At 39.4% G+C, this 14,018-nt stretch overlaps 1 protein-coding gene across 2 annotated transcripts in view; it reads left to right on the forward strand.

Annotated features, from left to right (window-relative positions):
• Positions 1-14,018, forward strand: part of HSD17B4 (hydroxysteroid 17-beta dehydrogenase 4) — a 790,821-nt gene that overhangs the window by 658,650 nt on the left and 118,153 nt on the right. For both annotated transcript variants that reach the window (XM_053701594.1, XM_053701593.1), the window contains exon 23: positions 12,339-12,477. In XM_053701594.1, the coding sequence (XP_053557569.1) occupies positions 12,339-12,477 (139 nt within the window). The remainder of the gene's footprint in view (positions 1-12,338; positions 12,478-14,018) is intronic.

Here is a 14,018-nt window from a genome sequence, read left to right on the forward strand (position 1 = left end):
ATTTCAGTACACCAAGTTTCCAGGTTATGTGTAGGGTCAGAGATTAGCAGGCTGCTGTGCTAATACCCTGGCAGTTTCTTGGGATTTCAGTATGATGGCTCTCCTCCTCGAGTCTTTGGTCGTTTCAAATGGGTTTGAGCATCAGTATTGTTATGAGTTACTGCATAGTCGCAGGATCTTGTTTTCAGACCTAGCGGAGATGTATTTTTTTCCATCTTGGTGGTTGTTCCTGTGGTAGGACCTTCTAGTTCAGGGTCTTTTATTTCATTCAACTTATTTTTCTCTGGAGCTTTCTGTTCAGAGGTTTGCTGCTTAGTTATGTCTAAGAGTGGGTTTTCTGAATCGGTCATTGGGATCATGATTCAGGCTCACTAATCTGTTTCTAGTTTCTTTTACCATAAGGCATGGCATAAATTCCCTGTTTGGTGTGAATTCATGGACTTCTCTTGGAAGTAGGGTCAGGATTCCTAGGGATTTTAGCCCTTCTCCAGGTCAGTCTGGAGGACGGTTTGTCGTTCAGTTCTTTGAAGGGTCAGTTTTCTGCGTTATCTTTTTTTACACAGCCATTTTCCAAATGTGTGCTAAAAGCAACCACTAGATCGAGCTGGTTTGCAAGAAATCACATACAAATCAATGCAGTACAGCCACTTCTGAGGATTTTTTGTTAGCAAAAAATTGCGTACTCTCGTGTTTTTTAAATTGCGGCGATTAATCGCTGTTTTAAATCGCATATGAGATTAATATTAATTAATATATATATATATATATATATATATATATATATATATACTAATATTCTGGCCGAAACATGTCTGCATTCAATGCTCACTGCTGAGTGTGTTTTAACCCACAACTGCTGTAGACCCTCCTGGTCTTTTTACCTAATACTATTGAATTGGAATTAATAAAGAAACTGTTTTTATTTCATCAGCCAGCGAGAACTCTTAGTTTTTTGTTCTATATTATATATATATATATATATATATATATATATACATATATATATATATATATACACACACACATATATATATATATATATATATATATATATATATATATATATCAACATATATACAGACACACACACATATATACACATACTGTATACACATTTTATATACACACACATACATACACACATATACATATACGCGCATACACACACATATACATACACATACACACACATGCAGACAGACACTCATACACACACACATACACATACATATACACACAGTCATACCCACACATACATACATACATACATACACACACACACACACACACAAAATACACATATACATACACATATGCACACACAAACACACAGACATACATACAGACATACACACACATATACATATACACAAACACACATTTATGAAAAAATAAATAAATCTGGCTCCTAAAAGTATTTTGGTTGGCTCCTAGACTTAAAATAAATTTGTTAAGCCCTGACTTACCTTTTCTGCTATGTGCTATTACCCTGTACCACACTAGAGTTCAGGAAGGGGGAGAAAATTGACACACATACATACACACAAGCATATACACACAGATACATACACACACAAACACACAGAGATACATACATACATACACACACACAGATACATACATACACACATACAGACACAGAGATACATACATACACACACACATACATACATACATACACACAGATACATACATAGACACATACACAGATACATACATACACACATACACAGATACATACATACATACATACATACATACACAGATACACACACACACACACAGATACATATACTGACACAAACACAGAGATACACACACAAAGATACATACACACACAGAGATACATATACACATATATACATATACACATATATACATACATACATACACACACATACAAACACACACACATTAAAGAACAAAAAAAAATCTTGCTCCTAAGTATTTTGGTTGGCTCCTGGACTCCTAGAATACATTTGTTAAGCCCTGACTTACCTTTTCTGCAATGTACTGTTACCCTGTACTGCACTGGAGTTCAGGAAAGGGGAGGAAATTGAAGAGAGAGGTACATAGTAAATATTTACATTGAGAGAGAATGGAACAGTGACACCTGCAGTCAGAAATTAAAAGTGCAGTCAAAAAAAATTCTGCAGAAACGGTTAATTTTCTTCGATGAAATCGTTCGGCCTTGGGGTTGAATACTGTGGGTTATATTATTATATATGTTTTAGCCTATTAGAATGAAGAGTGCCCTTTAAATTAAAATAAGGTGTATCTGGCTATACACAGCTATGATTACAGCGTAACAGCCGAAAAGCGTCAGCTGGGTAGCTGACATCTACAGGGTAACACCTGTTCTTTTAGCTCTTGTCCTATTTTTGTAGTATCTTTTTTATTTTATGAAATAAAAGCAAAGTTTTAAATTTGAAGTGCTCCTCAAACCTTCTATTTTCTATATTATTATATAGGCTCCTTTAGGAATTGTTTTGTAGTACTGTGGTGCATTTCTTTCTTATTTTCTTTCCTAAGATATGGAGAGTCCACAACGTCATTCAATTATTAGTGGGAATATCACTCCTGGCCAGCAGGAGGAGGCAAAGAGCACCACAGCAAAGCTGTTAAGTGTCACTTCCCTACCGATAATCTCCAGTCATTCTCTTTGCCTCTGTCAATGGAGGAGGTGAAGTTTGGTGTCTGAAGAAAATTTGCTACAAGCAAGTTTTTTTGGGTTTAGCTGTAGTCCACGTCAATCTCTTCTGTAGAGTGGTGGTGATTTTAAAGCAGTTAGAAAGTTGTGAGGTAGTCCTTGCTTGCTTTTCTAACATATTTGCTGCTCTTGATATAGAAAGCCAGAGCTGTTCTTTTCATTTCATTTTCTACAGGTCTCTGTAAGGAGTATGTGTCCTTTCACGCCTGGTGAGCTGTCTACCTGCTGGACAGTTGATTTTGCAGGTAGGTGTTATTTCTGCATCAACTAATTGGGACTTAATGAATCCTTGGTAGGATTTGATTCTGGCAGTGGGCAGGCACTTATAACGTATGTGTTTTTGAGACATAAATTAATCCCCTTTATAAGTATGAATGGCGTTAACTTTATCTTTATGGCTCATTTGTGTTTAATACCTTTCACTGTGGACTTTAAATTTTTATTAAAATGCAAGGGACTTGTGTGGGTGTTTTTCTGATAGACACGGCTGAGTATTTCTTTCATAGAGAGGGATGTTAGCTCTCTATGGCCTAGATTTGGAGTTCGGCGGTAAAAGGGCTGTTAACGCTCCGCGGGTTTTTTTCTGGCCGCACCATAAATTTAACTCTGGTATCGAGAGTTCAAACAAATGCTGCGTTAGGCTCCAAAAAAGGAGTGTAGAGCATATTTACCGCAAATGCAACTCTCGATACCAGAGTTGCTTACGGACGCGGCCGGCATCAAAAACGTGCTCGTGCACGATTCTCCCATAGGAAACAATGGGGCAGTTTGAGCTGAAAAAAAACCTAACACCTGCAAAAAAGCAGCGTTCAGCTCTTAACGCAGCCCCATTGTTTCCTATGGGGAAACACTTCCTACGTCTGCACCTAACACTCTAACATGTACCCCGAGTCTAAACACCCCTAACCTTACACTTATTAACCCCTAATCTGCCGCCCCCCGCTATCGCTGACCCCTGCATTACACTTTTAACCCCTAATCTGCCGCTCCGTAAACCGCCGCCACCTACGTTATCCCTATGTACCCCTAATCTGCTGCCCTAACATCGCCGACCCCTATGTTATATTTATTAACCCCTAATCTGCCCCCCACAACGTCGCCGACACCTGCCTACACTTATTAACCCCTAATCTGCCGAGCGGACCTGAGCGCTACTATAATAAAGTTATTAACCCCTAATCCGCCTCACTAACCCTATCATAAATAGTATTAACCCCTAATCTGCCCTCCCTAACATCGCCGACACCTACCTTCAATTATTAACCCCTAATCTGCCGACCGGAGCTCACCGCTATTCTAATAAATGTATTAACCCCTAAAGCTAAGTCTAACCCTAACACTAACACCCCCCTAAGTTAAATATAATTTTTATCTAACGAAATACATTAACTCTTATTAAATAAATGATTCCTATTTAAAGCTAAATACTTACCTGTAAAATAAATCCTAATATAGCTACAATATAAATTATAATTATATTATAGCTATTTTAGGATTAATATTTATTTTACAGGCAACTTTGTAATTATTTTAACCAGGTACAATAGCTATTAAATAGTTAAGAACTATTTAATAGTTACCTAGTTAAAATAATAACAAATTTACCTGTAAAATAAATCCTAACCTAAGATATAATTAAACCTAACACTACCCTATCAATAAAATAATTAAATAAACTACCTACAATTACCTACAATTAACCTAACACTACACTATCAATAAATTAATTAAACACAATTGCTACAAATAAATAAAATTAAATAAACTATCTAAAGTACAAAAAATAAAAAAGAACTAAGTTACAGAAAATAATAAAATATTTACAAACATAAGAAAAATATTACAACAATTTTAAACTAATTACACCTACTCTAAGCCCCCTAATAAAATAACAAAGCCCCCCAAAATAAAAAATTCCCTACCCTATTCTAAAATACAAATATTACAAGCTCTTTTACCTTACCAGCCCTGAACAGGGCCCTTTGCGGGGCATGCCCCAAGAATTTCAGCTCTTTTGCCTGTAAAAAAAAACATACAATACCCCCCCCCAACATTACAACCCACCACCCACATACCCCTAATCTAACCCAAACCCCCCTTAAATAAACCTAACACTACCCCCCTGATGATCTTCCTACCTTGTCTTCACCATGCCAGGTTCACCGATCCGTCCTGGCTCCAAGATCTTCATCCAACCCAAGCGGGGGCTAGACATCCACTGAAGAAGTCCAGAAGAGGGTCCAAAGTCTTCCTCCTATCCGGCAAGAAGAGGACATCCGGACCGGCAAACATCTTCTCCAAGCGGCATCTTCTATCTTCTTCCATCCGATGACGACCGGCTCCATCTTGAAGACCTCCAGCGCGGATCCATCCTCTTCTTCCGACGACTAGACGACGAATGACGGTTCCTTTAAGGGACGTCATCCAAGATGGCGTCCCTCGAATTCCGATTGGCTGATAGGATTCTATCAGCCAATCGGAATTAAGGTAGGAATTTTCTGATTGGCTGATGGAATCAGCCAATCAGAATATAGTTCAATCCGATTGGCTGATCCAATCAGCCAATCAGATTGAGCTCGCATTCTATTGGCTGATCGGAACAGCCAATAGAATGCGAGCTCAATCTGATTGGCTGATTGGATCAGCCAATCGGATTGAACTATATTCTGATTGGCTGATTCCATCAGCCAATCAGAAAATTCCTACCTTAATTCCGATTGGCTGATAGAATCCTATCAGCCAATCGGAATTCGAGGGACGCCATCTTGGATGACGTCCCTTAAAGGAACCGTCATTCGTCGTCTAGTCGTCGGAAGAAGAGGATGGATCCGCGCTGGAGGTCTTCAAGATGGAGCCGGTCGTCATCGGATGGAAGAAGATAGAAGATGCCGCTTGGAGAAGATGTTTGCCGGTCCGGATGTCCTCTTCTTGCCGGATAGGAGGAAGACTTTGGACCCTCTTCTGGACTTCTTCAGTGGATGTCTAGCCCCCGCTTGGGTTGGATGAAGATCTTGGAGCCAGGACGGATCGGTGAACCTGGCATGGTGAAGACAAGGTAGGAAGATCATCAGGGGGGTAGTGTTAGGTTTATTTAAGGGGGGTTTGGGTTAGATTAGGGGTATGTGGGTGGTGGGTTGTAATGTTGGGGGGGGGGTATTGTATGTTTTTTTTTACAGGCAAAAGAGCTGAAATTCTTGGGGCATGCCCCGCAAAGGGCCCTGTTCAGGGCTGGTAAGGTAAAAGAGCTTGTAATATTTGTATTTTAGAATAGGGTAGGGAATTTTTTATTTTGGGGGGCTTTGTTATTTTATTAGGGGGCTTAGAGTAGGTGTAATTAGTTTAAAATTGTTGTAATATTTTTCTTATGTTTGTAAATATTTTATTATTTTCTGTAACTTAGTTCTTTTTTATTTTTTGTACTTTAGATAGTTTATTTAATTTTATTTATTTGTAGCAATTGTGTTTAATTAATTTATTGATAGTGTAGTGTTAGGTTAATTGTAGGTAGTTTATTTAATTATTTTATTGATAGGGTAGTGTTAGGTTTAATTATATCTTAGGTTAGGATTTATTTTACAGGTAAATTTGTTATTATTTTAACTAGGTAACTATTAAATAGTTCTTAACTATTTAATAGCTATTGTACCTGGTTAAAATAATTACAAAGTTGCCTGTAAAATAAATATTAATCCTAAAATAGCTATAATATAATTATAATTTATATTGTAGCTATATTAGGATTTATTTTACAGGTAAGTATTTAGCTTTAAATAGGAATTATTTATTTAATAAGAGTTAATTTATTTCGTTAGATAAAAATTATATTTAACTTAGGGGGGTGTTAGTGTTAGGGTTAGACTTAGCTTTAGGGGTTAATACATTTATTAGAATAGCGGTGAGCTCCGGTCGGCAGATTAGGGGTTAATAATTGAAGGTAGGTGTCGGCGATGTTAGGGAGGGCAGATTAGGGGTTAATACTATTTATGATAGGGTTAGTGAGGCGGATTAGGGGTTAATAACTTTATTATAGTAGCGCTCAGGTCCGCTCGGCAGATTAGGGGTTAATAAGTGTAGGTAGGTGTCGGCGACGTTGAGGGGGGCAGATTAGGGGTTAATAAATATAACATAGGGGTCGGCGATGTTAGGGGTAGCAGATTAGGGGTACATAGGGATAACGTAGGTGGCGGCGATTTGCGGTCGGAAGATTAGGGGTTAATTATTTTAAGTAGCTTGCGGCGACGTTGTGGGGGGCAAGTTAGGGGTTAATAGATATAATACAGGGGGCGGCGGTGTTAGGGGCAGCAGATTAGGGGTACATAAGTATAACGTAGGTGGCGGTCGGCAGATTAGGGGTTAAAAATTTTAATCGAGTGGCGGCGATGTGGGGGGAGCTCGGTTTAGGGGTACATAGGTAGTTTATGGGTGTTAGTGTACTTTAGGGTACAGTAGTTAAGAGCTTTATAAACCGGCGTTAGCCAGAAAGCTCTTAACTCCTGCTATTTTCAGGCGGCTGGAATCTTGTCGTTAGAGCTCTAACGCTCACTGCAGAAACGACTCTAAATACCGGCGTTAGGAAGATCCCATTGAAAAGATAGGCTACGCAAATGGCGTAGGGGGATCTGCGGTATGGAAAAGTCGCGGCTGTAAAGTGAGCGTTAGACCCTTTAATCACTGACTCCAAATACCAGCGGGCGGCCAAAACCAGCGTTAGGAGCCTCTAACGCTGGTTTTGACGGCTACCGCCGAACTCTAAATCTAGGCCTAAGTTCTATTTGGCTTTTATTTGCACGCTTTGCTGTGGCGCAGCTTAATTTTTAACCTTTCATGTGACCCTCCCTTACTCTCTTAGAGTTACGGAGCTAGTTCTCTCCTGATATATCTGTTTGATTACAACTCTTGTTTTTCCGGAAGGGCAGGTAGGCACCTCAGTACATGCTGAGGTGTAGAGGTCCATACTAAGGGGGTTTTTTGAGCGCAAAATTGCTCTACAATATTTTTGAAAGCTGCAGATATTTAAAGTGACAGTAGAAATGTTGTGGGGGTTATTTTGAGCGCAAATTCGCTCTGCAATATCTCTAAAGCTACAAAATTTAAGTGTCAGCATACATTTTAATAATTTTCAGAATTTGTATTAAATTCTTGTAAGTCATGGAGCAAGAGTCTGTTCCAATTGACAAATGTTTACTGTGTCTATAGAACCAAATTGTATTGCCTGTGCAATTTTGTACCTCATGTCTAGATAGAACTTTAAATTGTAATTGTTTTTGAGCCAAATGTCTCTCAGGTTGTTCAGGCAATGCCACAGCTTTCTCCTTAAACTTACCACGCCTCTATGGCGTCACATACAGCGCTCTGCAGTTCCTCTCAGCCTCCTGGAAGAGTTTATTTGTCTGCAGAAATTGATGCTCAGGTATCTTCTGCAGTATCTGCGGCATTATCTGCTTTTCCTATGATAAAGGGAAAACGCAAAAGGGAAACTTAGAGATTCAGATATTAAAGTTTATGTTCCATCTATATTGCTACACAGCTTGCCCTCTCTCATAAGTCTGATGAGGAGGATAAAATCTCAGATTCGGACAGTATAATTCCTTTATCTGAGACTGAAGAAGGTAATTTCAGATTTAAGCTTGAACCCCTTTGTGTACTGCTAAAGAAGGTATTGGCTACTCTGGATGACTCCGATACTTCTGTCGTTGTCAACCCTAAAAAATCTAGTAATCTTAATAAATACTATGATGTTCCTTCTTCTGTGGAGGTGTTTCCTGTTCCAGACTGTGTGAAAGAGATTATTTCTCAGGAATGGGTGAAGCCTGGGATTCCTTTCTCCCCGCCTCCCGTCTTTAAAAAATTTGTTTCCTGTCGCTGATTCCATTAAAGATTCATGGCGCACGGTGCCTAAAGTAGAAGGGGCTATTTCTACTTTCTACTACGATCCCTATAGAGGATAGCTGCTCCTCTAAGGATCCCATGGACAAGAAGCTGTAAGCTTATTTGAAAAAATGTATGTTCATCAGGGTATTCAATGGCAACCTGCAGTTTGTATTGTCACAGTAGCAAGTGTTGCATCTTATTGGTGCAATACCTTGTCTGAATCTATTTTAGGTGAAACTCTATTGGAGGAGATACAGGATAGGATTAAGGCTCTCAAACTAGCCAATTGCTTTATTTCTGATGCTAACATGCAAGTTATTAGACTCTGAGCCAAGATGTCTGGGTTCACTGTCTTAGCCCGCAGGGCTTTGTGGCTAAAATCTTGGTCAGCTGATGTTACCTCGAAGTCCAAGCTTCTGGCGCTTCCTTACAAGGGTAAGACCTTGATTCTGCCTGGTCTGGCAGAAATGTTTTCTGATATTATGGGTGGAAATGGCTATTTTCTACCACAAGACAAGAAGAACAGAACTAAAGGACGTCACAGTAATTTTCATTCCTTTCTTAACTTCAAAAGAAAGTCTTCCTCTTCCAAGCAGGAGCAGTCCAAGTCTTCTTGGAACAAGGGGAAGCAATCAAAGCAACCAGATAAAAAAGAGAGGCATTTTTTAAATGCACTCAGGACCTTTCCTCCATGGGAGTGATGGTTCCAGTTCCGGTAAGGGAAAAGGGTCTAGGATTCTACTCAAATCTGTATGTTGTTCCCAAAAAAGAGGGAACTTTTTGTCCCATTCTAGATCTGAAGTGTCTCAACAAGTTTCTCAGGGTACCGTCCTTCGAAATGGAAACCATTCGTTCCATTCTTCCTTTAGTCCAAGAGGGTTAGTTCATGACGACCATAGACCTGAAGGATGTGTATCTGCATGTTCCCATCCACAGGGATCATCACAAATTCATGAGATTCGCTTTTCTAGACAATAATTTTCAGTTTGTAGCTCTTCCGTTTGGCCTTGCCACAGCTCCCTGAATTTTCTCAAAGGTTCTGGGGGCTCTTTTGGCAGTGATCAGGTCTCGAGCAATGGCAATAGCGCTATACCTGGACTACATATTGGTTCAGGCGCCATATTTTAAACAAGCAAACTCATACAGAGATCTTGTTGTCTTTTCTACGTTCCCACGGATGGAAAGTGAATCTGGAAAAGAGTTCCCTTGTTCCAGCTACAAGGGTAGTTTTCTTAGGAACCATAATAGATTCCCTATCTATGAAAATTTTTATGACAGATGTCAGAAAATCCAAGATTCTTTCCTCTTGCCTCTCTCATTAATATACTGTTCGGCCATCAGTAGCTCAATGTAAGGATGTAATTGGTCTGATGGTTGCTTCCATGGACCTCATTCCCTTTGCTTGATTCCATTTAAGAGCTCTGCAATTATGCATGCTCAGACAATGAAACGGAGACCAATCGGATCTATCTCAGAGGATAGATCTAGACCAGTTGACAAGAGACTATCTCCCATGGTGGCTTTTTTTATGACCATCTGTCTCAGGGCACATGCTTCCGGAAACCTTCCTGGGTGATTGTGACCACAGACGCCAGCCTGCTAAGCTGGGGAGCAGTCTGGGACTCGTTAAAGGCACAGGGACTATGGACTCGGGATGAGTCTGCTCTCCCCATAAACATCTTGAAGTTGAGAGCGATTTACAATGCTCTGATGGCTTGGCCTCAATTATCTTTAGCCCGGGTTTTCAGGTTTCAGTCAGACAACATAACCTCAGTGGCTTACATCAACCATCATGGAGGAACTCGGAGTTCCTTAGCCATGAAGGAGGTGGCATGGATTATTCAGTGGGCGGAAGCTCACAATTGTCTATCTGCCATCCACATTCCTGGAGTGGACAACTGGGAAGCAGATTTCCTGAGCAGACAGACATTTCATCCTGGGGAGTGGGCTCTCCATCTGGAAGTGTTCTCCAGGTTAACCCTCAAATGGGGGGTGCCGGAGTTGGATCTAATGGCACCTCGGCAGAACGCCAAGCTTCCAAGGTATGGTTCAAGGTCAAGAGATCCTCAGGCCGCTCTAATAGATTCCCTGGTGGTTCCTTGGGTTTTCGGTCTAGCATACTTGTTTCCTCCATTTGCGCTCCTTCCACGAGTTATTGCTTGTATCAAACAAGAGAGAGCATTAGTAATTCTAATAGCTCCTGCATGGCCTCACAAGATCTGGTATGCAGACCTAGTGAAGATGTCATCTCGGCCGCCTTGGAGGTTGACTCTGAGGAAGGACCTTTTAACTTAGGGTCCATTCCTCCATCCAAATCTCATTTCTCTGAAGCTGACTGCTTGGAGATTAAACACTTTCTTTTGTCTAAGCGTGGATTTTCTGAGTCAGTCATTGAGACCATGATCCAGGCTCGCAAGCCTGTTACTCGAAAATTTTACCATAAGGTATGGCATGAATACCTTTATTGGTGTGAATCTAAAGGCTACTCTTGGAGTATTGTCAGGTTTCCTAGAATTGTCTTTTCTCCAGGAAGGTCTGGAGAAAGAGTTGTCAGTCAGTTCTCTGAAAGGTCAGATTTCTGCATTATCTATTTTGTTACACAAGCGTCTGGCGGATGTGCCAGATGTTCAATCTTTTTTCAGGCCCTGGTCAAAATCAGGCCTGTGTTTTAAACCTGTGTTAATCTTGTTCTTAAAGTTTTGCAGTATGCTCTGTTTGAGCCAATGCATTCCACATATATTAAGTTGCTATCTTGGAAGGTTTTGTTTCTTATTGCTATCTATTCTGCTCAGAGGGTTTCAGAACTTTGGCTTTGCAGTGTGATTCGCTTTACCTTATCTTTCATGCGAATAAGGCAGTTCTTCGTACTAAATTGGGATTTCTTCCTAAAGTGGTTTAGGATAGAGATATTAATCAGGAAATTGTTGTTCCTTCTCTCTGTCCCAATCCTTCTTCTCATAAAGAACGTCTGTTGCACAACTTGGATGTTGTGCATGCTCTAAAATTCTACCTACAGGCGACTAAGGATTTTCAACAGTCTTCTGCCCTGTTTGTTTCTCAGGAAAGTGTAAGAGTCAGAAGGCTACTTCAACTTCTCTTATCCTCTGGTTGAGAAGTATGATTCGTTTTGCTTATGAGACTGCTGGACAGCAGCTTCCTGAGAGAATTACAGCTCATTCCACAAGGGCTGTCTCCTCTTCTTGGGCTTTCAAAAATTAAGCTTCTGTGGAACAGATTTGCAAGGATGCAACTTGGTCCTCTCTGCATACTTTTTCCAAATTTGATACTTTTGCCTCGGCTGAGGCCTCTTTTGGGAGAAAGGTTCATCAAGCGGTGGTGCCTTCTGTTTAGGTCTGCCTGTCTTGTTCTCCCTCCCTATTCATTCTGTGTCCTCTAGCTTGGGTATTGGTTCCCACTAGTAATTAAATGACGTCGTGGACTCTCCAAATCTTAGGAAAGATAACAAAATGTATGCTTACCTGATAAATTTCTTTCTTTCCTGATATGGAGAGTCCACGACCCCACCCGTATCACTCATGGCTACTGGCCATGAGTGATATTCCCACTAGTAATTGAATGACGTTGTGGACTCTCCATATCCGGAAAGAAAGAAATTTATCAGGTAAGCATACATTTTGCTATTTCTGCAGTTTGAGAAAAAAGTTACGATATTTTGCACCAGGGGTCAGATGTACTCAATTGAAAAATGGCAACATATATAATTTGTATTTGTATCATTCTCTACAATCTTTCTTAGGACTCTGGACTCCAGAGTGAACTTGTGTTTGAGGAAATCAGTCGTCGTATTAAAGATGTAGGAGAACAAATGGTTAAGAAAGTAAACGCAGTCTTTCAGTGGGATATCACTAAAGGTGGAAATACAGCTGCACAATGGAGTAAGTTTATTTGTTTTCATATAATTCTTTAAGGTCATTATTTGTCACTAGGTTACTCTTTTTAATTTGAGATATTAAATAAACAGAGGGTGTAGAAAATAAATCATATATCATAATGTTTTTATTTGTGTTATTCTTAGTTATTAGACTATGCAAATGACATGTTTAGGGATTGCATATTTGTTATTTATGCGAGATATCATAATCTCAGATCAAAGTTGTATGTTGGTAGCTAGGAAAATAGATTTGCATCCTTTATATAAGCGGGAGTTACATTTTTCTTTCACGTTGACCTGTTTTCAGCTATTTTTATTTTAGCTAATTTCATAATACCACCTTAAAGAGTATCAATTGTAAACAGTGCCCACTTCACACATTTCTAGATATGAAGTAATAAAATGCAGAGTTCATGAAATTGTTAGATTATAGATTGCAAATGGAGACTGTTAGAATACTTATATTTGCAGAGTTTCTTTTGAGTTTAATACAATTCTAGAAATGAAGGCATAACATTATGCTTTTTATCCAAATTCATTGCAGCTGTTCAGCCTTTAATGCCGCTGATGGGATTTATCATGCAAATAAATTGAGATTATTCAAATGATTCCTTTTCTCAATAAAGACACCATATTCCAGACTAAGACACTAAATGTAAAATAATACCCTTATTGGAAGCACACAATAAAAATTGTTAGTCTTTTTTCTTTTTTTTTTATTCCTTTAACCACATCACAACTATGGCAAGCAAGATATACCACAAGAATTTATGGACAAGCAGAGGGAAATAGCTATATTCAAATTATTAGTAGTAAACAGAAATAAAAATCTTTGTCAGAAATATTTTCCATAGTATGTTTTCATGAAGCTAAAACTCTAAATGGCCTAAAAGGGGTTTTTCTCCAACATAGGTGTGTCCGGTCCACGGCGTCATCCTTACTTGTGGGATATTCTCTTCCCCAACAGGAAATGGCAAAGAGCCCAGCAAAGCTGGTCACATGATCCCTCCTAGGCTCCGCCTACCCTAGTCATTCTCTTTGCCGTTGTACAGGCAACATCTCCACGGAGATGGCTTAGAGTTTTTTAGTGTTTAACTGTAGTTTTTATTATTCAATCAAGAGTTTGTTATTTTGAAATAGTGCTGGTATGTACTATTTACTCAGAAACAGAAAAGAGATGAAGATTTCTGTTTGTATGAGGAAAATGATTTTAGCAACCGTAACTAAAATCCATGGCTGTTCCACACAGGACTGTTGAGAGCAATTAACTTCAGTTGGGGGAACAGTGTGCAGTCTCTTGCTGCTTGAGGTATGACACATTCTAACAAGACGATGTAATGCTGGAAGCTGTCATTTTCCCTATGGGATCCGGTAAGCCATGTTTATTACGATCGTAAATAAGGGCTTCACAAGGGCTTATTAAGACTGTAGACTTTTTCTGGGCTAAATCAATTCATTATTAACACATATTTAGCCTTGAGGAATCATTTTATCTGGGTATTTTGATATAATAATATCGGCAGGCACTGTATTAGACACCTTATT

This window comes from Bombina bombina, chromosome 2 (genome assembly GCF_027579735.1).
Source record: "Bombina bombina isolate aBomBom1 chromosome 2, aBomBom1.pri, whole genome shotgun sequence".
Taxonomy (NCBI): Eukaryota; Metazoa; Chordata; class Amphibia; order Anura; family Bombinatoridae; genus Bombina; species Bombina bombina.